Raw genomic sequence first — 23,321 nt, 5'->3', positions numbered from 1 at the left:
ACGCTGGAGTCTAAAATAAATCGTTAAGGCCAAAGGAGGAGCTTAGCTCATCCTCTAAGGAAAACAGTGAGTTTTGCAAGTGAGTGACACATATGATGACTGTGGCGCCAGGCAGCTCCAGTCTAGGGCCCAGCGGTGGGCTGCCTGGGAAGTGGGGAGCATCAGAGGCCGAGCTTCCTCTGTGCTGATGTCACAAGGCTGCGGGGGATTACTTTTTCCGAGCCCCTCGTCTGTATTTTCCCCTCACGACTCGACTGTTTTAGGAAGGGCAGAATCGGAACACACGCGACAAAGGAAAGTGATCTCCGTTTGATGTTTCAAGAAGTCGAGCCTTCAGATTTTTGAGCTCATTTATTAAATGCATAAGTTATCGTGGACATCTATTCTGCGCTAAATCTGTGACTTACTTTTGTAAAAGAAAAAAAAAAAAAAAGAAAAGAAAGAAAAACGAACAAATACTGATTTTTGTTCAACCAACAATAATACTGCATTTTCACGCCATGTGAGTGTGACTCACCCTGATCCAGCGGGCAGGGAATTCTTTTGTATTTATCTTTCTAAAATCAATGTGTTTGTGGAGTCCGTAACAGTCCATTGGCAGCTGGAGTCTGGGGGGCGTTCTTCAACACAGGAAATGGCTCTGTGGCCACCACAGTCTGCCCTCGAACTGTCTCCACAAGTTCCCCCCCCCCCCCCCCCCCACCCCTCCACCCCCCCTCCGGACCCTTTACTCATGTTACCCTCCACAACTCAGACTGAGTTATCACAACAAGGCCCCTGGCTCCAAGGAGGACAGAGATGTGATCCTCTCACACTCAGTTTTGACAGAGATGCAGAAAAGGCCAACTGCAAGGTCACGACAGAAACATCTTCATTAGCGTTAGGTAGTTCCCACCCTCAGTGTCTCTGATATTGGGGGGGGGGGGGGGTCCAAAGTAAGATCTAAAAAGAGAAGCACGCTTCCAAACAATAGCTGGAAAGCAGGAGTGCCGTGGTCCTTTCCTCTGACAGCGGGCAGGCCAGCGTGTTTTGTAAGCACTTCCATCCTGCAAAAGCCCCTGGTGAACCTCCACCTGCTAGCTAGCAAGCTAGGCTGCAGCTCTTGGAGGGAGGCGCCTGCAAGCCAGCCTTCCCCCTCATTTCACTGGCGCCAGCGCTCAATGGGCCCTGCACTTTGATTATTTGTGTTAACAGTTAATTTAGCACCACAGACACGTGTGCCAAAGCTGGCTTCACTTCCTCATGCATCACCAACAAATGTGACTTTTATGAGTTCCTTTTCACGGGGCCACCCCCCACCTCTCTCCTTGGCTCTTGCCGGGCCGTCTCACTCTCTACTCTCCACAGACAGTCATGACCCCCCCCCCCCTCCTTTCCCAGTCCCCCCCTTCTTTCCAACCCCACCTCCCCCACTTGCTCGCTGGTCCTAATCTCTTCCACATCTTGCAGGAGAGAGTTATTTCTGGCTCCTCTGTTCCCAGTGTTTGCATTATCAGGAATACATTTCATGTCAATTTATGGTTGGTTAATACCGCTGAGACTCTTTCTTAGGGAGATTTGCACTTCAGTTGAAAAGAAAGCTTAACCCACAAAAAAAGGTCCTGTCACATTTTGAAACAACTTTTCCAGTTGGATCAGGGCTCACGAAAAGAACCACTGAGATGAATTAAAGGAATAAGTGTTTCATAAGCCTACTTATAGTCAAAATTACACACAGTAAAAAATGCAGACAGTTTATTGACTCTTGGTTTTATTTCTTGAAAAATGTTCAAACCCTTAAGGACTGCTGCACTGATTTCGAAAAGTGAGATAGAGCTAAAACACTGCAAGCATTTGCGTGTTTGGAATGAAATAACTACAATGTCTTCTCCTTTTATTAAGATCTCCACGCTCAGCGCTTTGAGGAGCAAGTCTGTCTTCGGGCTGTTTCATGGAGAGCCCGTGACGTGAGTGAGCAGCCTGGATGTTGATGGCTAGTTAGCAGGGAGACTGATACTTGAGGGCTGGGAAGGAACAGTGCTGAGAGAGCAGAAACCAGCCGCACACGCATGAGCTCATGCCAGAACTATGCTAGCAGAAAGCCGCAGGAGCCATGGAAATATTTGGATGTCTCTTTTTGCTCTTTTCCTAGTGTGCTGTGTAACCAAGTGCATCATCTTTTATGGTAAGAGGCACGTTTTCATGTGGCCGGGGGCTGAATGCTAAGATGTTGGTCTCTTGTTTTTTGTTGAATATTCAACCACTCAACATGAGCAAACAATGACCCCATCCACCCGAGGCCACACAAACTCTCCTGTAGTACTATAGTTTGAACCCTGATACAAATAACCAAAACTTTCCCAGTATGGACAGAGGTCTGTGTTTAATCAGATTTGGAGGGATCGCACTGTGTAGTTTGTATCCTATAATTGGTTATAAACACAAAAATGACTTTTACATAATCCTATTTGCCTCAGGAGCGTCAGTTGGGCTGGCTGCATTAACGAATGTGAAGACTTGGTAGGATCTCTCCTCTCACACCCTTTGAAATGGGATCTTGCAGTATTCAATCTGATGAGGGACTTGTGGATGATGTTGAAGAAAACCATTTTTTGAAGATTATTTTGTGGGGAGGTGTGTTTTTCTTGCAGGCTCTCCATGTGTTATTGAGTCCTCGATATTAGCTTTGGTTGAGCCTGATGTGTCTCTCCCTTTAATTCTATGTCTACAACTTTATTTCCCTTCTCTTCCTTTTTGCCTTAATCCTCTTGTCCAATAGGCCCATTTTTACTTACGTTTCCTTCTGTGAAGCATACTGAGACATCCTCAAAACACTGAACACTGAATCAACTACTAATCAACACAATTGAGAAGCAGAAGGAGAAGAAAAAAAAACACATCCGCTATCGTTTTCTGCACACACACAATTCAAAGCCGTGATGACAAAGGCCAGGAGTGGAGGACGGTGAAAGGACGGTCGTGGGGGAATGCTCCTGGGGACACCAGGCTCCAGCGGGCTCCAGCAGCACACGGGCCAGGATTCCCTCCTCTTCCTTCCCTGTATTGTCCCTCTTCCTGCGGGGCCAGGATCTCCTCTCGGTGGCCATCGCTGCCACAATAGCACCAGCAGGCACTGGGCATGAGGGGGTGACCGCGGGGACAGCGGCAGTCAGCTTGACAGGATGTGACACACTTCTCTCAACAATTAACGACTACAAAGCACTGTCTGACACGGCGCGACAGGCTAATGTGACATTAGCATGGTGACGATCCCTGGCTGACAGACGTGATCACACCCAACCATCACAAGGGGCAGAAGAACACCAATGTGAATGGTGGCGGTGTGTAATTATTATTGAGGGCATGAATGAGGTAGCCGGATATGATGGGGTCTGTCCAAAATAAACGATGGTTCCACCTTCTGGATATGTAAAATGAGTGCCGTTCAAATTGAGGGGAATGGAATAGAATAGATACATTTTCAAGGATTAGCCTATTGCAAGGTATTCAGAACCGCTAAATGAATATCCAAGCAAATGAATAAAACCATCACATAAATTGGATGGCTGTGTCTTCAAGGCATCAGGCATGATGGCACAATTCAGTGCATAATAGGTCACTGGGAGCAAGAGCAGATACGGATGGTGACATGATGGTTCAAACAACATGTTGTGCTGAACAGTCTTTGTGACCGTAGGGAAAAAAGCAGAGGCAGCAGGACGGTATTTCTGTTCCCCAGTTTGCTTATCATGCACAGTCCTCTCAGTATTAATGATAATATTACTGATGGCACGGGTGAGAGAAAGGGATTAGTGCTTATACTGCTGGATGAGGGTTGCCGACTGGCTGGTATACATATGGGATTTGACTTGACTTTCTTTAAACACGGCAAATGGGAAGCCAAAAATCTTTTTCATTTAAGAGCAATTAAGTGGATCCCAGAATCACTGGCTCCAGCATGCCGCCGACTTTTTTTTATTTCTGTTTTTTTACTACCCATTTCCTCTCGCCTTGCGCCAGCAGCAGGAACGCTCACTTTCTCTCACAAAGCCACATTTCCAATGCCAGAATCACACAAGGACCACCACGATTAAGTGCAAGCCTTGCTTCCCTAAACATGTGGGACATAATAAGGCCCTAACACTGGAGAAGTGTTGTGTTCCAACATTTATGTGAGGTAATTAAAAACATCCAGCGGTAATTTAATAGTTCCCGCTGAGGAGAGACATGAAGTCTACGGACTTTTTCTCTGTGTAAATAACTTGAAATGCAATGAGTACACAGATTATTTGTTCATCTTTTTCTCTTTAATGAAGTCTACAGACTTTTTCTCTCCAACATTCAGGCTCTCAAGATCACACTGGGGATTTCATCAGGAAGTACATGTAGGGAACTTGCATACTTGTTCCACACATTCTGTTTATTGTCATATACTGTTTATATCAGGCTAACATATGAATCAGTGGCTGCCCCTGAATAGAGGCTGTCTCTCTGTGAGCCTACATTCCAACAAGCAGAAGCACAAATAACCTTGAGCATACATTGAGGCATATCTTCATGCAGACTGCTCTGTGAAGTGCTGCTCTGTGAAGCGCTGCTCTGTGAAGCGCTGCTCTGTGAAGCGCTGCTCTGTGAAGCGCTGCTCTGCTCTGCAACGTGCTGCTCTGCAAAGTGCTGCTCTGCAAAGCGAAGTGGTGCTCTGTGAAGTGTTGCCCTGTGCTAAGCTGCAAAGTGCTGCTCTGTGAAGTGCTGCTCTTCGCTGCTCTGCAAAGTGTTGCTCTATGCTGCTCTGTGCTGCTCTGTGAAGCCCTGCTTTGTGCTGTTATGTGCTGCTCTGTGAAGCGTTGCTCTGTGAAGCGTTGCTCTGTGAAGCGTTGCTCTGTGAAGCGTTGCTCTGTGAAGTGCATGTCAATAGCTCAGGGAGACCCGAGTGCAGCTGACATGTGGTTCCAATCGCTCTCTTTTCTCACAGTAAGAGGAGGCCATTCATGTACCTCACTGTAAATACAGGACTTCAACACACACCAGACCTTGACTGTTTTCACAGCACAAAACCTGAATATGTAAGCAACTCCCATCAGAATAAACAATGCGATTCTGTTACCAATTGAAGTCTTTTTTTTAAATAAACTATAGACAAACGACTTGAAAAGAGAAACCCTGGCTGGGACACCGTCTCCCATTCACTGTTCCACCTCCCCATGTTGATAGAAATGTAGGCCGAGTGTCCTGGGGTGCAATTTCCCCCAGTTTTAAACTATATTCTACACCACATTCTTCAAGCATGTCATATTATGTAAAATGTATGCGCAGGACATCATTAGCATGACAAAGCTGAAAAAAAAAGGAATATTTCATAAGGAGGGATACTTTCTTTTTTTTTACACATTCTTCCCATGGCCATAAAGAAGACAAAGCTATTTACAGTATGAACAGACAGAAGACATGACCTCCTGGCCCTCGGGAGGCAGGGGGGAGGGGGGGGGGGGGGGGGCAGGGGAGGGGTGGTTGAGTTGGGGGTGCAAGGCAAGAACTCACAAAGGAGTTGTGGCTCCAGAAGCCGGTCACAGTAGACTAGCACTCATGTTCTCCTGACATTCCTTCCCAACTTAGATCACTGAGCAGTCTCAGGCTAGGTCGAGTCATTCCAACCCAAAACTAACGTTTACCCATTTCTCTCCCTGTCTGAGTGTGACACAGCACACTCCAGAACTGGAGCAGAACTGGAATAAAACATGAAATCATCTCGGTAAGCCTCCAATCCAGTTTTCTTGCATAGAGCTAGGAGATAAAAGAAAAGGGATTCGACAGATGCTTTGTTCAGATGACCGAGTTTGAAATTCAGATTAGCCTGATGGGTTGGGGGTTAAACCGTCAGGTATGACTTGGCTGCTCTGAATAAGATGAGTTTCTCTCGAGTTAAAGCATAGAAGGCTTAGTTTGAATGATAATACATAGGAGGACGTCTCTGGTGGGTGAAGAGTCACACAGGCAGGGTGGTAGCTATGTACTACAGTATTTGAAGGGCCCGAGAAAGTCATAATCTTTCCGGGATCAGCACACAGAACTGAGTTCTCCAACTCCTCTAAAATGATTTGAACCTTTTGCCCTTGTGTCATGCACTGAAGGTCTGGTGTGTCCCATAAGTCTGCTGAAGGTCATATAAGCAAGGAACTGAAGTCTTCCAGTGACAATGTTTCTGCCTGACACTGTTTAACCCTTGTGCTGCCTTCGGGTCACATGACCAAAAGGTTCATAACAAAACCATCGTTGTATTTACCCAACTTTACCCAATACAAAAGCAAATAAAAATAATTTTCTTTTAACCATCGCAATGTGGGGGTCTGAGACAGCCCAACGGTTAAAAGAAAATGCTTCACTTTGATTTTGTATGCGGTAAAGTTGTTGCAAACGACAGAGGGTCACAATGACTGATGGGTCAGAATGACCCGAAGATAACACAAGGGTTAATCACTGGAATATCCACTGCAACAGGAAAAAACTCAACAGACAGGAGACATTTGGAAGAACAACATTATATTCCGATTGAACTTTTCCTCTTGGAACTTCCGGCAGGCAAGACAGTGGAAATGAACAGAATGATTTATTCGTCATGTTAATAAATCATTCATTCACTGTAATTAGATTTAGAAGCACAAAGAGTACAAAAACGGACACAGAGTAATGAGCAGCACTAAAAGAATAAGCGTGCATCCCTTTGGCACTAACAACAAAGCTGTATTCAAGAACATGATCTGAACACGTAGAAATGGAGCCAGGAGCACCACAAGCATCAAACTGCCCCCCCCTCACACTGCCCCCCCCCCCCCCCCCCCACACACACTGCCCCCACCTATCACACTGCCCCCCCCTCAACTGCCTCCCCCCCTCACACCGTCCCCCCCTCAAACTGCCCCAGCCTCTCACACCGTCCCCCCCCTCTCACACTGCCCCCCCCTCAACTGCCTCCCCCCCTCACACCGTCCCCCCCTCACACCGTCCCCCCCTCAAACTGCCCCTGCCTCTCACACCGTCCCCCCCCTCTCACACTGCCCCCCCCTAACACCGCCCCCCCTCTCACAACAGTCAAGTCCTCCAGAGGCCCCCTGACGACTGCTCGGCAACATGAACTGGTAAACAGCTCCCTCTAGGGGATGGTGTCTGAGTGTATTTGTTCTGGTGTTGCTTGAAGCAGAGACAGGGGCAGAAGATTCCCCACCTACACATCAAAGCCACATTTCTTGAGCATCCATGCAAATGTAACTGGGCAAAACAAAGCAGTCGGAACCAGGATTTTTGATGAGTAAATGATAGAAATGGATGAAGGATTTCTAATAAGGATGTGGTTCCATTGAGTATTTAGGTCGTTTTAATATTCCGCTGAGATGTTTGTGCCGCTCTATAGTTCAACAGCCGTTCTATTTACAATAGAACTAACACTCATGAAATGACATCTCAAGTTTTCTCCACTGTTCTTTTGGATACGCAGTATATCCGCTGTTTATAGAAGCCAATCTGTTTATGGAAGCCTATCTGTTTATGTAAGCCTATCTGTTGCGAGATGAGATCTCTAAACAAATACAGTATGTAACCCCAGCGAACACACCGAGGAAGGGCTACTCATCGCAAATCTCCTCCATTCGGAGGTGATGGCGTGCTGTGCGCAGAGCAACGTGGGCGTTCTGACAGTGCAGGGATGCGCTTCAGACAGGACCAGCTGCTCCTAGCCAGCCGGCCGCCGCAGGAGAGAAGCATGGTGGAAGGTTATCCCAGGCCAAGGGTAGTGGCCTGTCAGAAACCAACCCATCCCATCCTCAGTGCTTGGACTGGGATTGACCTCTGGAACCCTAATGGTTTTAGTGCTATTTTAGTTTGGTTCCATTTTCCATATCCAAAGTTAATCATTACGACTCCTGGGAAGTTAACATCCATAATACAGGATATGAAGCAAATAAATGAATGTAGTACATCATGTCCAGAGGGCATTAGATTAATGCAGGCCTAACTATCTCCTTGTGCAATATCTTGGCTATAGCTGGCCTGTTATAAACAGTACTCTGATTATTCCAAATGGTAATCCATCCACAAAGCAATTACTTTAGATTCAAAAGATTAATCTTTGGACCCATTTAAGCATGAAAAACATCATAGTATGTGCACAATAGGCAATATATTGGCAATAAGTGTAGTTCATTTAACTTCATAGTGCAACAACAGAATTGTGAATACAAGAAAATGGAAACAGTAACAACAGTAAAAGGCTAAAGTATACTGCAGACCAGAGCATCATTTCTGTCACTGCAGACCAGAGCATCATTACCGTCACTGCAGACCAGAGCATCATTACCGTCACTGCAGACCAGAGCATCATTACCATCACTGCAGACCAGAGCATCATTACCGTCACTGCAGACCAGAGCATCATTACCGTCACTGCAGACCAGAGCATCATTACCGTCACTGCAGACCAGAGCATCATTACTGTCACTGCAGACCAGAACAATGTATAATTCTGTATGTAACTTAATTCTCAGACTGAATTTTATTTCAGAAATTTGGATCCAGGTTCTTTTTAACTTCATCAAATGTAATATATTTATTGAGAACAGGCTTCAAAACCTGTTACATGTCAAAAAGCAGGGAAAAACAATGGTATAGTGTCAAACTCATATATATATAAAAAAATAAAAAAATAAACCCCACCCCCCAAAAAAAAACATCTTGTGACACTACTGTTCCACTAAAGACACTTAATATTTATATATGCAGCATATTCCCATATCCTTCCTAAATTGAACATTCTAAATCAAATCAAGACTTGTGTATAGCCCTCTGTCAGGCCATCCTTTACCCTTTCAAATAAATGTTACAGTCAAAGTAACCTGATGAGAGGAAAAACTTGTAACCACTTGATTAAAATCAAGAGAGCCAGTGACTTTCATTAAAAAAAATCTAAATAATCAAACATAATGAACAAGGGTGTTTTGGAATCATGTTAATACTCCATCATTCACAACAGGCTTCAAACTATAAGGTAATGAGCAGCATGAAACATATTGGTACTGTGTTAAACACTGATATAAAAAACAAAAAACAATACACACGAGTTTTAAAGAACAGCCACATTTCAATAATTATCTGATACCTGCTTATTAATAGACTCATTGACATGTCAAGCCATTGTTCATTACATTTTCCAGACTCCAAAACAGCCTCAGCTGGTGTCATGCTTCTCTTTAAAAGCCAGCAAATACCATTCTAAAGTTTACTGCAAAGTAACTTTGATAAATTGACGACTTTGTGCAATTAAACTTATTCAATTTTAGTCATTGCCTTGCTGTGGGGATATTTCCAAGTGAATAATCGAGTTCAGTCTTCCTCTTATCTTCAGACATAACTGTCAGTGTATGAAGTGAGCATCTGTCATGATGAACACCACTTTTACAAGGGTTTAAGACAGAGGGTCAAAACATTCTAGTACAATTAATTGCTGTAGGTTTGTCCTTCAGGTGGCTGTGGAAGCTTCATATTCTCTTTGGACATCATTAGACGCCTTAACTCGTGAAGAACAAATTTAATGCTAAACGAATTTTGCCATTTTGCCAAAATTGGTATGCTACGTGCATCCACCTGAGAGAGAGAAAAGGGAGAGGAGAAATGAGAGGGAAAACACAGTAACTAACCTTGATGAGCTCTTAATTGACTACTTCATTGACACGTTTTCCATTATGCAGAATAATGTAAATCGGTCAAGTTATAAAGTTCAAACATGAATTGACTTACCGTCCCATTTGAATTATTTATCCCATTCATGCAAATTTTGGTAACAAATCTAAAGGTGGGAGGTGCCTCTGGGTATTTAGGTCCACATTCCATATTCAGACTGTATATCCTGTTCTCATAATTAGTCTGGAATATAAAGGGAAACAGAACATAATGGGGATTATAATAATAAAACAGGATTAACGTAATCTCTTTTTTAAATTAAATGATTTACTGTTTTCAAACCCGTTTGCACTTGCTCCCTTCCCTCCCTCCTCTTACCATAGGGCTTTTGACAAGACGGTAAAGACAGTGCCTAGGTACGATAAGGAGTGATACAAGTGATAAGGTTGTGTGTGTAGCTATATCTAGTGCCTTTGGGGCTGCTTTGCTTACACGTGGAGGTCCCAGAATCATGCCTGTCCACCGTGTGAGTGTCCTGTCTTCATCGTCTTCAAGGCCCCAGCTGACTGTGCCATCTCCACCCTTCTGGCCCTCTTCCAATTCCTCCAACAAACGAAAATTGCGTGGAACTTTGATTCCTAGAAAATATGGAAGCAAACACAAATACGTAGCTATAAAGGCCAGAGTTTGACAATATTTCAGATGCAAAAAGACATTCTGTTTTTCATCGTACTCTGCCAAGAAGACTTATTTCAAATGACGGAGGGTTTTATGGAAAAAACATTATTGGAACTGTAGCCTCCTATGGTATGACAAATACACATGAAAAGTATCCTGCTTGATTTGTTAAACTAAGGAGCCCGTCTAAAAAATGACATCACTTAAAAGCATTAATTAGGCCTATTAAACTATATCCACTTGAAATGTTTGTTATTACGGCTTTAAGGAACACTATAGCATTGGACAAGAAACAGGTGTAAGGAGGACCTCACTGCGCAATGGCATGCTGACAGGTCGGGCATGACAAGTGCAGCAGATTCTTCAAATGCATAAAAACTGATGTGGTATGACAACTCTGCTGCAGCAAATTCCACGGGTGGAGACGGACTGCACTTGCGTGAAAGCTGCTACAACTTCCTCGACTGCAGAGCCATTGAAAAGGGCTTTTCTTTTTCAATGGCTCTTCTCGAGTGCAAAGAAAGGCATGTGTCACACCTGCACTGGCAGGCCCGGTTATTGCAATAATCTGGCCATATTTGCATCAAGTTAAATAATTTAGGTAAAACGTAGCGTTAGTAGTATACGTTGTAGTGAAGCCGTTATCCCATACCAATGTATAATTTCCACAAGTTTTAAGGTATGGAACAGTGTACAGTTTCCAGCATAGGTTTCCAGTTAATTGATCGAGCTAGTGCTAGCTAGTTGTAGCTAAAGACTCATCAGTTTTATGAGGTATGCTACCTAAAAAGGACAAAACATTTCTACTAGGCATTAGCACTAGTTAGCCTCGCTAAAAAGGCCCCCCCATGTTGCCTAAATAGCTAGCAAGCTTTGTTGTGCTCTTATAGTTCATCTTCACTGCTCATAGCTCCTATGAAGGGAAAGATATTATTTACTAATATGTTGCGTGCGTCTGCGGTTTAATTTTCTTCATCGACAAGCTACAGTAGCTAGCTAGAGTGGCTAGTGCGGTCAGTGTGATCACACAACACAAGCTTACGACCACTCATTGATTGAATCGGCTACATTTGGCAATCAGGCTTTTCATCTAGTTGACTAGCTGGTTATTTTAGCATCCTACCCAAAGTGCTGGAAAGTCATTTCTGACCTCTGGTGTCTTTCATTAGCTGATCTGAACAATATAATAACATACGAGAATAATTAGGGCTGACCAACCTGAGGGGACCGCCATCTTCACCTGCCAAATCCAAGTCGACAACAGACAGTACAGTCACAGGATGATGCCGGATCAGTCCGTAGGAAGTTTCGGTATGTGGGCGGGGCAAAGTATGCAGAGATTGCATACTGATAACAGCATTGGTGTCAAAGAGACATGGTGGGCAACTAAAGAGTTTTAAACGTTTGTTTGAAATTCATCAGGTTGTGATGACTTGAAATACTTTTGGGTCTGTATCAGATCAGGCAATATAACAATGGGCGCATAGGGATCAGCAGGAAAAGTGCACCGCACAACGAGTCTTCACTCAAAGAACCGATAAAAAGGAATAGGTAACCCAGTTACATAAGCATACATTAACAAAGAGTATACAGTGCTGCCATTGTGATGGTGATCGATGGCTCAGAACCACTCACATTCAGTTAAAGTCAAACTGCCTTCATAAATAAGTGTGTGCACAGCTATTCATACATTTATCTGACAGGTTTGCACTGGAATAAAACATGCTGATAACATTGACCATCTGAATTACTCTCAATCATTAACAAATTACATACAAAAGCATTTATTGTTCACCACAATAACCAGTTGGAAAGCGTCTAAGTATACATTGCTGGTTCTATAATCAAGTCTCATAACATTCAGGGAATCAAAGATATTTTACAGCTCAGCAGAGAACGCTGCTACAGGGGGTGAGAGAGACATGTGGTGTTATTGACTGTACATGGGAGGCGGGCGCCTGTGTTCTAGGCAAGAAGACGAACAGTCTTTCCAGTGACTGTCAGATAATCTTCATCTGCCAAGGCCCGAAGTGCCTCCTCAAACATGTCCTTTGTTATGGCCTGGAAAACAATCAAACAAAGCCAACGGTTGAGGGGAATGTCATCTTTGTTTAATTTGTCAGGGCTGTGTAGCAAATGTAATTTCATTGGAAGTGACGGCAGATATGAGGGTGAAGAGAATGTTTGGCAGTAACTTACAGCTTCAGACTGTCCTCGGAGATCATCAAATAGTTGCTGGTATTTCATGGAAGGCGTTTTTCCCTTGGACTGCATTAACTTCTTCAGAGCCTGTGCAAGCTCTTCTTTGCGTTTCCGGGCCGTGGCACTCATTCCTGTAGGCAGAGAAACAAAGTCAGTCAAAAAAAGATAGCCCAAGTATGACCAAAAAGTTTCACATGCAATGGGGCTATGCGTGGGTCATAGATATTGTCATCTACTATCAAACGATCATTTAAGCCTTAGGTAAACTGTCAACTTTAGAGCATACACTGAACTGCACATCATACCAGTTGTGAGGATAGAGATGTCCACAAAGCCAGTTCTGGGGTCTGTGGCTGACTGCTTGAGGGCCTCGCGGTGCAGCCGCTTGGCCTCCTCTACGTCAATGGTCTCCACCTTGTCAGAGAAGCGCACCTTGGCGTGGGCCTCTGCCAGGCGGATCAGAGACTCCAGCTGCCTGGGGTAGGCAGATACCATGCCCCGGCCACTGCCTATCTTCCTCATGTCTACATAGGCCTGGAGCAAGAGCAGTTGGAGTTAGCCGTTGTCACACAATAATATATACATGGTTTTGTTAACTATATCTATTCTTCAATTTTTCTCTAAATAAAATATTTATTCTCTAAATAAAATATATATATAAAATATACTAACCCTAACCCTTCAATTTAAAAGTTGTATTGTAAAAAAAAAAAAAAAAAAAAGAAGTGAGATAGAGATATATATATATATATATATATATATATATATATTTTTTTTATATCAACCTTTTCACTCATCTTTACCAGGTGCCCCAATAATTCCATAGTTGAGACACACCCACCAAGGGTAAAAACTGTTAATAGTAAAATACCTCAATGAGTGCCTGGCCAGCTTCTTCATTCAGTCTTGGATTAATGTAGGTGCGTGCGTATGCTATGTAGTCCTTCAGCACAGCCATGTCCAGGAATTCCTCTTCAATTTGTTCTTCGCTCTGGTAGTAGAGCGCCACCAGGTGGTGGGCCAGGCGACGGTCATAAGCCTCATCTTGGGGATCCAGCATGAGGAAGATGAGATCAAATCTGTCAGGGAGGAAATTCCAGAGTTAATCAGCAATTAATGATCACTTTGGAAATAGATTTAAGTAAACTCTTTTTGGAAAACCAACAATTTATATTCACAACATATTTGGGTCCACCTAGCTGACAAGCAGCGCTTGACAGTAACATTTTTGTTTCATCACCAGTTTCTCTCCTTTACATTCACATTTAGTATACGCTCTTATCCAGAGCGACTTAAAGTAAGTACTCCCGAGGCAAGTAGGGTGAAGTGCCTTACCCAAGGACGCAACATCATTTATCACAGCCGGGAATCTAACCAGCAACCTCTGATTACTAGCCCGATTCCCTAACTGCTCAGCCACCTGACTCCGTCCCTCTTATGTGTAGGTGTTAAAGAATGTATAAAACATTACAATTCTAGAACTGTAATCACTAGCTGCATCACGGGCACAGGATTGTCTATAATTTCAGTTAATATTTGTGGCATCTTAATCAATGAATGCATCACGGGCACTGTGCACTAGTGAATATAGCAACAGGAACAATGTCCGTACGAATCTATAAAGGATGCATGTCTTCAATATATAGTGTCTTAAGATTCTTTTGAACTTCAAAGTTTGCTTAGGCTTAAACATTGTGTCTCACACTGGGTGTGGGGAACAGGCTGTATGTGTCTTTCTCTTCATTCCAGAAGCAACCTTGAAACCGGGCTGAGACAGCACCCGAGCAGGTGGGATGCGTCGGCAAGAACAACTCCCTGATGCACGAGAAGAACAAGCGCAAACTCTTTTCATCTCCTGTTTTAATTGCACTGTATAGTATATGCTGGGGCAGGGACAGAGACAGTTGGACTTGGTGAACCAGCCCAAACTCTGTTGTGGGTAGGGAAACGAGACAGAGCTCTGCACTTGTTGACTTCCAACTGCTGCATTTAAGCTGATATTATCGGACCTCTGCGATTCCACACCACTCTTTCTAGAACACAGATGTGTAATTGAATAACATCATTACATATTGTAATAGACACAAAGCCTTTAAATCCTTCAGTGTCTGCCCTCCGGGTTTTCCTACACCCGTTATGTGCTGCCACATCCTTGCCTTGCAATGAGTTTATTATTTTAGACAGGGTCCTCAATTTTTATCAAAAGCTTGGAGTGAGATTTAATGTAGGCCTGTGTTTTGACAGGATATGAAACGTAACAGAAATATCCAGAGCACTCTGCTTTAATAAATGTAGTCTTAATGTAACGTGTAAAGTTGAAATAAAATGAAAAAAATACATTTTCAGTCCTTCACATACCCTGTAACATTTTCCTTAGTTTCAGATAACATAAGCCTAAGCCAGCCAAACTGAGCCAAAGCTTCTGGTTACAAAGCAGTTGTAGAGTTTTTGACTGCATCAATAATATTTTAGGTTTAGAATTAGTTAAAAAAGGGCTATATTACCCAATGTTTTAGCCTCTCTTCGGTATAAAATGTTAGACGAGCTTTCTTCCAACTTACCTTCTCTGTCAAGTGTGTTCCTGAATACAGAACATACGTGGGAGGGTATGTTCTTTATTGAGTTCAACAAGCAAGTTACCGGTAAGCTAGTTCACCAAGCTCACAATCTCATTCCACATCACTGAATCCGTTGAACTTGTTGGTTCATGTCAGTCAGTATGAATTAACATTAACAATTATATACACACACACACACACACACGCACCTGAAAGTGTGACTTATAGTCCGGAAAATACGGTATGTTGCCTAGTAATGAACGCACGGTGGCCGAGACTAACACAGGGCGAAAACGATACATGCTGGCGGCAGGAAACTTCACTTTGTACCTGCGCCTCGTCCATTAATGTATACAACGTTAGCAGGACAACTTGGTAGGCGTTAACCTCTCAGCGTGAGAAACAAGGTGTGGTGTGTGTGAGCGTGAACTGGTGGAAATGCGTCTCACGGTCAATGTGTGAGGCTTGAGAACCCTGTTCTAGATGTGTTTTGAGAAGACTACAATAAAAAAAATAGAGAGAATATATATAGAGAGAGATATAGAATTCCATCTGCCAAAGTGGCTAGAGTGACTGCTTTACCCGCCACAGCTTTATTCTACCCGCATTTCGCGGGTGAGCGGGTGCCAACGTCAAGCCCTGCTGACGGGTGTTGCGTACCTTGACAGTAGCGTGTGAGGCAGCTGGATGTTCTCGATGGTCGTCTTCTTGGGGTTCCACTGGGATTCCACTGGGTTGGCTGCAGCCAAGACAGATGTACGGGCATTCAGCTGGCAAATGATTCCAGCCTGCACACACAAACCAAAGTGTCAGTGCAACTTCTCAAAACGCATCGTAAAACGCTTTTTTATTTTTCCTTCATTTAGCAGACTTAAAAATAATTCATCCGAAGCCTAAGTACAGCACATCGTGAGATTTGAAACCTGCGACCTCTGGATCTCCACTCTCCCCCTGCGTCCCTCCCACAACCACACCCAGCCCACCGGGAAGGAAGCCTGCCTTAGCGATGGAGAGGGTCTGCTGCTCCATGACCTCGTGCAGCACCGAACGCGTGCTGTCGCTCATCTTGTCAAACTCGTCAATGCAGCAGATGCCGTTGTCGCTGAGCACCAGCGCCCCCGTCTGCAGCACCAGCTGCCGGGTCTCTGGGTCCTTCATCACGTAGGCCGTCAGCCCCACGGCGCTGGAGCCCTTCCCGGACGTGTACTGGCCGCGGGGCACCAGGTTGTACACGTACTGCAGCAGCTGGGACTTGCTAGTGCCGGGGTCGCCGCAGAGCAGGATGTTGACCTCGGCGCGGAAGTTCCCTCTGCCCGTCTGGCTGAAGTCCTTACGGGTGCCCCCGAACAGCTGCAGCAGAATGCCCTGGAAGACCATGTTAACAGTATTTATTTACCCAGTGCTTTTATCCAACGAAACATGCGTCTTTAACGGTATTGCTGATTTTTTTGTGTGCCATGGAACAGTATATAGTAACAAGATAACTGATTGGAGTTATCCAAAGTTTGAAATTATTTTTCTGGCACTGAGCTGTCAACTCTCAAAAGGGCCTCGTTAGCTTACACAACATGTTTATGGGGGGGGGGGGGGGAAATCCCTGAAAGAACTAAATCATACCTTTTGCACCTTTACGTTCAACAGTCTAACAAGACAATTTACTAGTCAACTGTCAGAACTATGGGATTAATACCCATTTTACTGTCACAAAACCGCAGCATGATGAACCACCTCTGGGCATGGTCTCAAGAGGAAGTGGTAACCAGACAGGTAACAGCTGTGCTTCGCATGGACACGAACCTTCTTAATGTCCTCGTGTTCGTAGATGCTTGGCGCCAGGGCGGAGGAGAGGCGCTCGTACACGTCGGGCTTGGCCGCCAGCTCCTTCAGGGTCTGCACGCGCTCCTCCGTGAACAGCTTGTGCTCGCTCTCGTCTCCCAGGACATGCAAGCGCTTCTCGTCCGTCTTGCGGAAGTGGATGGCGTCGATGTGGGTCTTGTACACCGACTTGACGTTGCTCTGGCGGGGGTTCATGCGCATGGGCACAGCCCTGTAGATGCCTGAGGGTTCATGCGTTGACACGCGACCATCGTCAAGCCCTGAAGTTGCCTTCAACTTTGACCCAACAACAACAACAACAACAACAACAACAACAACAGCCTGCCAACGGAAATAGGTTTTTGGAGGGACTCACCCGTGATGTTGATGCGGTCTCCTGGCTGGACTTTGTCCACCAGGTCGTTGTGAGCGTAGACGATGGTGGTGTGAGGCGTCTGGCCAGCGGGCATGTCCTCGGGAGACTCCTGGAGCTTGATCTGAGGATCAGCAGAGGCATCGTGAAGACAGGCCTGGGACTACATGCCGAGGTCTTTATACGGAAGACTTCTTGAGACAGGATATCGGGGACGTCTTCGGAAGTTCTTCCTTTTTTTTGGTCAGGGGGACTGGTCCATCATTTTGATGATACATCTTAAGGCATTAATTTCATCTTAAAAGAACCCAAAATCATTTGCTACAAAATCTAAATCGGGTGAGATTTAGCCAGGGAGAGCATGTATAGACTAACAGCTTCACTTCCGGGCCATACTCTAGCACAGCACATACGGACACACGTCGTCAGCGCGGTAACTGCGAGGGAAAGCCTATCAATCAAGCACAAGCAGCCTGTTTTCTGAACACCTTCCATGGCTCACCATCTGCTTGTCGGAGAAGGCGGAGCGGTTGTGGATGAGCGCCAGGCTGTGGGTGGTGTTGCAGTTGCGGCACACGGCGGGCTCAGCGATGCGCCCACGGTCCACCTCCACGCGGGAGCTGGAAGCGCACACCTGGCACTGGAAGAAGGCTTCCTGCATCTCTGGGATCAGCTGGGACGTGCGGATCACCATGCCGCTGATGGTGATCAGCTGGTCAATGTCTGGGTTGTACATACATTTTTTAAATTAGAATTATTAAAAAATAATAATAAACTTGGGCTTAGAATCAAGGCCTCGCCACCTTCCCCTTTACAGATTGTGTTTGTGAGCGTGTTACAGGAGGTGCGATGCCAGACGGGAGGAGGGTTACGAGGCTGACGTCACATCGGGGGGAAGGTTCTGGAAGGGGGCCAGTGGGGGTGACTAACTCACCCTCTGGGTTGAGGCTCCTCATGTTGCGGGTCTTCAGGGCGTTGTACGGGCGCACCTGGATCTGGTGCTCCAGGATGGAGTCGGGAAAGCGCTCGAAGAAGAGCTCGTTCACAGCCATGTCAAAGGTCGGGATCACTTCCTGTGGGGGGGGGGGGGGGGGGGGGGGAATAAAGGTTAAGGAATACACTGTAAGCATTTAACACCATGTGACAGAAGGACTTTGCCGAGCAGTCATTTGAGTGTCATTAATGTGTCGAGTTATGGTTGAGATGTGAAGGACCAAGTTATTGTTGAAGAATGGGAATACATTTTGGTTTATTCTTTTCTCATCCAAAGAAATGGTATTTCGTTGATCGTGTACACTTACCTGAGGGTACGAGATGAGTTGCCTGTACAGGTCTGCATCAAAGGACTGCACGTGTCCACAATTCACATTCAGCACAGGCTCACCAACAACACTGATCTACAAGACAGAAAATGTTAGGTGAGCATTTCAACCACTGGGCATCGGTGAACCACTTCAACAATGTTGTTACAGTCCGAGGAGAGAGCTGGGTTTTCTTGATAAGGGATTGAGTTGTGACAGGTCAGGTGAGAGAGCGATGTGGTAGGAAAGCCACTGGGCCGGGTGGGACTTGCCTCCTCCAGCTTCTGCATGTACAGGGGCTCGTTCAGGTCCAGGCCAGCGTTCTCATCTTCATTTGAATTGGGGTCAATGAATCTCTGCAGGAACCTCTGTGGACAAGACAAAGAAACCCCCAAAAAACAATCTTTCATATTCAAGTGAGTTGGTTCCAAATGGACACTGGATGAAGGAGACGGTTGCGTTGATGACTGACGTGAGGGCCATGCTGGGCCTCCGTACCTGAAACTTCTCCTTGCAGGTCCCCACGTTGACGTCCGTTCCCCAGATGACCAGCCTCTGACCTGCTGGCTGCTCGCTGGCCACGGCTCCGTCCGCTGATGGCTGTGGGGGGAACGTGTTGATCCACGGAGTGAATTGATTAGATCAGTTATCACGGCCTCCGCACATGCGTTTTCACCCCACTCTCATTCTCAAGTGTTATAAGACATGGTTTGAAAACGGGCAATAACATAACTGAAGTGCGTTTTAAAATCACCGTCTGGGTGCAACTGATTCATACATCTTCAAAACACACAAGTTATTCTGCCCATCGCTTCACCTACCGGCTCAGAGTGCAGATCCACCTGGGGAGCCTTCCTGACTGACCCCAAGTCCGGGCGCTGCCTGGCCGGGGTACCGCGGACGCCACTGCGAGGGGTCCCTTCCACCCTGGAGCTGGGGGTCCCGTAGGTAAGCGGAGAGCTCATGTCCACCTCACTGGGTAGAACTGACAGGAGAGAATGTTGGATGATGATGCTAGTTACCACGTTGCACTTCCGACTGTACAACAGTGAAAAAGAGCTAATATGTCCTGAGAAAAGTGCACAGGGTTGTTTAAAAGAACCAGAAGCGGTAGCTACCTGAGCATCTGGGGCTGGAGAACAGGGCGTCTTGGACGGCCGGGCTCTGGATGTCTGTGGCCGGGGAGGTGGGCATAGCTGGCAGATCCCCGTTGGAAGAGTCCTGAGCTCGGTGTCTCTGGGACGGAGGAGACAGCGGTCCATCACTACCAGCTGTAGAGAGAGAACATACAGGTTGTCTTCAAAGCCTTTAGCTAACGTTAGCATGTCAAACTCAATGTTTACAGGAAAACATTCAAGACAGCTCATGACGCTAATTAAGAGATTCACCAGTGGAATTTTCCATTGAAAACCTCAATTCGTAACATGCGTTTAATTTACCGCTAAACGTGTAATTTAGCCTATCATAAAGCAAAGCCTTTGTGGATGTGAGGCTAGCCAACAACAGCTAACTTACGAGTAGATGGATTGTCACTTCTTCCACGCTTACGTCCACCGGGAGTTGAAGTTGGGGAAGACATTGTTGTTCAAACTTCTACAATGAAACATCAGAATTGTAGTATGTAAGATAAGCTCTGATTTGATCATTGACACGTGTCCAGTAGTCAATCCACTGATACTTTTAACAAAGAAGCATGTTGGCTGTGAAAGAAACCATGGATAAGACATTCTATACACACTAGCACAGCACGTTTACGCATAATGCGTGCGTATTTCCTCCATTTGGAACAGTTATAAACGGTGGAAGCAACTTTATGTAACTTTAGAATGAATTATTTAACCTTACCTCAAACGTACGTCGAACTATACTAGATATGGCGCGAAATTGTACATGTGACGTAATATTCGCGGGGAATTTTTAGCCAATAACTACCTTGGAGTGCAAACCATCTAATTCAAGGGGTGTCAGCTTTTAGGTTGTCGAGTTGATTTCTTTATATCTATTTAACAGTAAACATGTATTATGTGTATTGTTGATATATACGTACAAGATGCCTAAATGTCTACCCTGAATCTACTCTAGGCAATGTTATTGTGTGAAGTGCAATGTCGTCCCCGCCATTCTACATTGGTTTCTTCCAACCTCTTTGAGTTAGAGTGGGAAGAAAGCAAAAAATAAATAATCTAAATTAAAAACATGAAACGTTTTAATCGCTCGGAAGACAATTTTCTATAACCGTGAATAAGTAAAACGACAGAAGAATTGGACATATAAGCCTAAATTAATCGTCGTAGGCCTATAGATTTTACGTTTACAGATCTAAATTCACGTTTATGTTTCACGTAAGATTTTCTTGTGCTTGTCATTAATTTCTATACAAGTCATACACTTTCTTTCTTTTATACGTACGACCAGACGTTTGGCAAGAATCTGACATAGACTTTAGCCTAAAGTCTTTAGGCTACCATTTTTTTTTAACACCTGATAGACTGAATTTAGGGCAGTTATGCACTGCAGTTATGCAGTGATTACTCTATACAAATTTCTGTATATTACTACCCGTGTGACCAAATCTACAAAAGAGTGTTGTCCTTCCAGTGTACTTTTAGAAAATTGTATGTTGAAGAAACCGTGTACCTGCAGCTACTCCATTTATCAACTTTTGCCACAGGGTGGCGTATGTTACATGAAAATGTCAATATCATCTGACAACAAATCAAAGTCTAAATCATAGTAAACGATAATAGGAAACTGACAAACACCCTCTTTTCTGTCCGATTTCCAGAATGTATCTGACAGTGAACCGTCTCTGTGCGGGTTTTTCATATGTGACTATAACATTTCACTGTAATATTGCTTTTATAAAACAATCACAATCTGTGTTTTGTGTATATGAGATGCTACTTCACTGATGCAGTGCCTTATTTTGGAGGTGAAGGGGAAATGCTAAAAATAACATTGGGTTGTACACCATGTCCAAAATACCGTATCACCTGACTTGATCTCCTTTGCTATATCAGAAATTTAAAGACGAATGCTGGCTTGAAAGTCTAACTACATAAACAACATGAAATTGTCCGCCTGCCAGTACAGTCGTAGTAAAGAGGGGGGTGGCCTTCGCACCCGCCCTTCTCTCATCAAATGGGAGCTACGGGGAGCACGTGACCCAAACTTGACTTGACTGGTTTGTCAAAGGGGGAGGTAAACGGTTGACGTAAGCACGGGGACGATACAAATTACACTCCGCGAAAGTCTTCTGCTTCAGAAAACTTAGGTACTTCTGACAAGAAGTTAATAACGTGCGGTGACAACTTTGCGCACAGGGATTAACCCACGGCACATAAAGAACGCAACCCGTGGTCATAGAAGAGAGGGGTTCACAGCAGTGTAGCCTACTGTGCGACTATAGCCATTTGTATCGACTTTGCACGTTACTGATTGACAACACTTGATTACATCCGACCCCACGTGGAGAAAACCAGGGTTCATGTGTGACATATACAGCCTGGATTCGCAGTGCGTGTCACCACAATGCAAGATGAGTTGGGCGATGGAGCCTGCCAATTTCTACGACAATAACAAGCTGAGCGGTGTTCAGGAGGTCTGCAAGCCCGGGCGAGGGGATGGCACGGGCGAAGACGGTACCATGGCCGAGCTAAGCACAGCTCCTGCAATGTACGACGATGAGAGTGCCATCGACTTCAGCTCGTACATAGAGTCCATGACAGCGGTGCCAAACCTTGAGCTTTGCAACGACGAACTTTTTCTCGATCTGTTCAACACTGTGAAACAAGAAAAGAATGATCTCTACATGCAAAACTCGACAATCAACAACCTGCAACAGCTGTCAACCAACACATACGCAGTCGTTGGAAGCCAAAAAGAATTCGAGAGGAAATTCGACGTTGGATATGACAAGATATTCAGTGCACCAATTAAACAAGAGACGGATTGGAGTGACAGTGAAATGTCCTCGTCACTACCTTCCCAGATAGAAACCTGCGCACAGACCTCGGTCAGTTTGCCTATGGGACAACCTACGCCACCATCAACCCCAGAGCCGCTCTCTTCTGCGAGCTCAGCCCACTCCTCACCTCGTAAAATCGGAAAGGAGAGGGTGAAAAAGTCTGTTGACAGATACAGCCACGAATATCGTCAGAGACGGGAGAGAAATAACATTGCTGTGAGGAAAAGCAGGGACAAGGCAAAGCAACGCAACCTTGACGTACAGCAAAATATGATTGAACTGGGTGCGGAAAACGACAGATTACACAAAACTATAGAGCAGCTAACTCGCGAGTTGACCGGTTTGAGAGAATTCTTCAAGCAGTCATCGTTTGGGTCCAAGGGTGCGGACAGTCGATAATTGATTATTGGCATCTCTAAACGGAACTTTTAAAGACATACCTCATACATATTTACCATCTGTAACAGATGCATTTTAAAGCTTACCTTCATGGCACTGGAAATGTTGGACGTAGCCTACTCATGTTGATGCCATAATCTTTTTTCGGGGGAAAAATGCATTTTTCTACATTAAATTATTTTACCACTTCATTTACATGTTTTTTATACCAGATATGGTACATGTTTTATAATTCCAAACTTTGTAAAAAAAAAAAAAAAAAGTCAGAGCATGTTTGAATTTTATAGTTTGTATACAAATTTGAAATACTTGGAATCTATAATAAACTTGCTGAAAAGTTATTCAAGTGCAGTGATCCATGACTGGGCAAAATTGAGGGTGGC

At 44.7% G+C, this 23,321-nt stretch overlaps 3 protein-coding genes across 3 annotated transcripts; 1 reads left to right on the top strand and 2 right to left on the bottom strand.

The window, feature by feature from the left end:
* Positions 1–8,545: 8,545 nt before the first annotated feature.
* ube2v2 (ubiquitin-conjugating enzyme E2 variant 2) lies at positions 8,546–11,984 on the bottom strand. Its single transcript, XM_084707184.1, has 4 exons — positions 11,542–11,984; positions 10,138–10,283; positions 9,763–9,888; positions 8,546–9,609 (listed from the first exon to the last, which is right to left on the bottom strand). Exons 1-4 carry the CDS (start codon positions 11,555–11,557, stop codon positions 9,463–9,465), a joined length of 435 nt encoding a protein of 144 aa, XP_084563310.1. The 5' UTR covers positions 11,558–11,984; the 3' UTR covers positions 8,546–9,462.
* Positions 11,985–12,091: 107 nt separating this feature from the next.
* Positions 12,092–20,486, bottom strand: mcm4 (minichromosome maintenance complex component 4). Its single transcript, XM_084707182.1, has 17 exons — positions 20,418–20,486; positions 20,088–20,165; positions 19,691–19,843; positions 19,394–19,557; positions 19,071–19,172; positions 18,845–18,940; positions 18,573–18,668; positions 18,206–18,344; positions 17,774–17,994; positions 17,275–17,395; positions 16,881–17,140; positions 16,083–16,448; positions 15,744–15,871; positions 13,397–13,604; positions 12,831–13,059; positions 12,523–12,656; positions 12,092–12,384 (listed from the first exon to the last, which is right to left on the bottom strand). Exons 2-17 carry the CDS (start codon positions 20,149–20,151, stop codon positions 12,289–12,291), a joined length of 2,577 nt encoding a protein of 858 aa, XP_084563308.1. The 5' UTR covers positions 20,152–20,165; positions 20,418–20,486; the 3' UTR covers positions 12,092–12,288.
* Positions 20,487–21,828: 1,342 nt separating this feature from the next.
* Positions 21,829–23,279, top strand: cebpd (CCAAT enhancer binding protein delta). The gene has a single exon (XM_084707181.1). The coding sequence runs from the start codon at positions 22,060–22,062 to the stop codon at positions 22,936–22,938; it is 879 nt and encodes a 292-aa protein (XP_084563307.1). The 5' UTR covers positions 21,829–22,059; the 3' UTR covers positions 22,939–23,279.
* The last annotated feature ends 42 nt before the right edge of the window (positions 23,280–23,321 follow it).

This window comes from Hypomesus nipponensis, chromosome 10 (assembly GCF_054491055.1).
Source record: "Hypomesus nipponensis isolate SF chromosome 10, ASM5449105v1, whole genome shotgun sequence".
NCBI classification, from domain to species: Eukaryota; Metazoa; Chordata; class Actinopteri; order Osmeriformes; family Osmeridae; genus Hypomesus; species Hypomesus nipponensis.
The sequence above is the reverse complement of the archived record's forward strand: the minus strand, read 5'-3'. Positions and strand labels throughout refer to the sequence as shown.

What these genes read in the sequence shown, in the direction of transcription:
- ube2v2 (XM_084707184.1), bottom strand. An exon ending in TGATTCTGGGACCTCCACGT is followed by an intron (nt 9,889 to 10,137) that starts GTAAGCAAAGCA and finishes TTTATATTCCAG; the next exon opens with ACTAATTATGAGAACAGGAT. An exon ending in TAAATAATTCAAATGGGACG is followed by an intron (nt 9,610 to 9,762) that starts GTAAGTCAATTC and finishes TCTCTCTCTCAG; the next exon opens with GTGGATGCACGTAGCATACC.
- mcm4 (XM_084707182.1), bottom strand. Translation starts at nt 20,151, where the DNA reads ATGTCTTCCCCAACTTCAACTCCCGGTGGACGTAAGCGTGGAAGAAGT. An exon ending in ACATGCAGAAGCTGGAGGAG is followed by an intron (nt 18,669 to 18,844) that starts GCAAGTCCCACC and finishes TCTGTCTTGTAG; the next exon opens with ATCAGTGTTGTTGGTGAGCC. An exon ending in CATCTCTATCCTCACAACTG is followed by an intron (nt 12,657 to 12,830) that starts GTATGATGTGCA and finishes CTCTGCCTACAG; the next exon opens with GAATGAGTGCCACGGCCCGG.
- cebpd (XM_084707181.1), top strand. Translation starts at nt 22,060, where the DNA reads ATGTGTGACATATACAGCCTGGATTCGCAGTGCGTGTCACCACAATGC.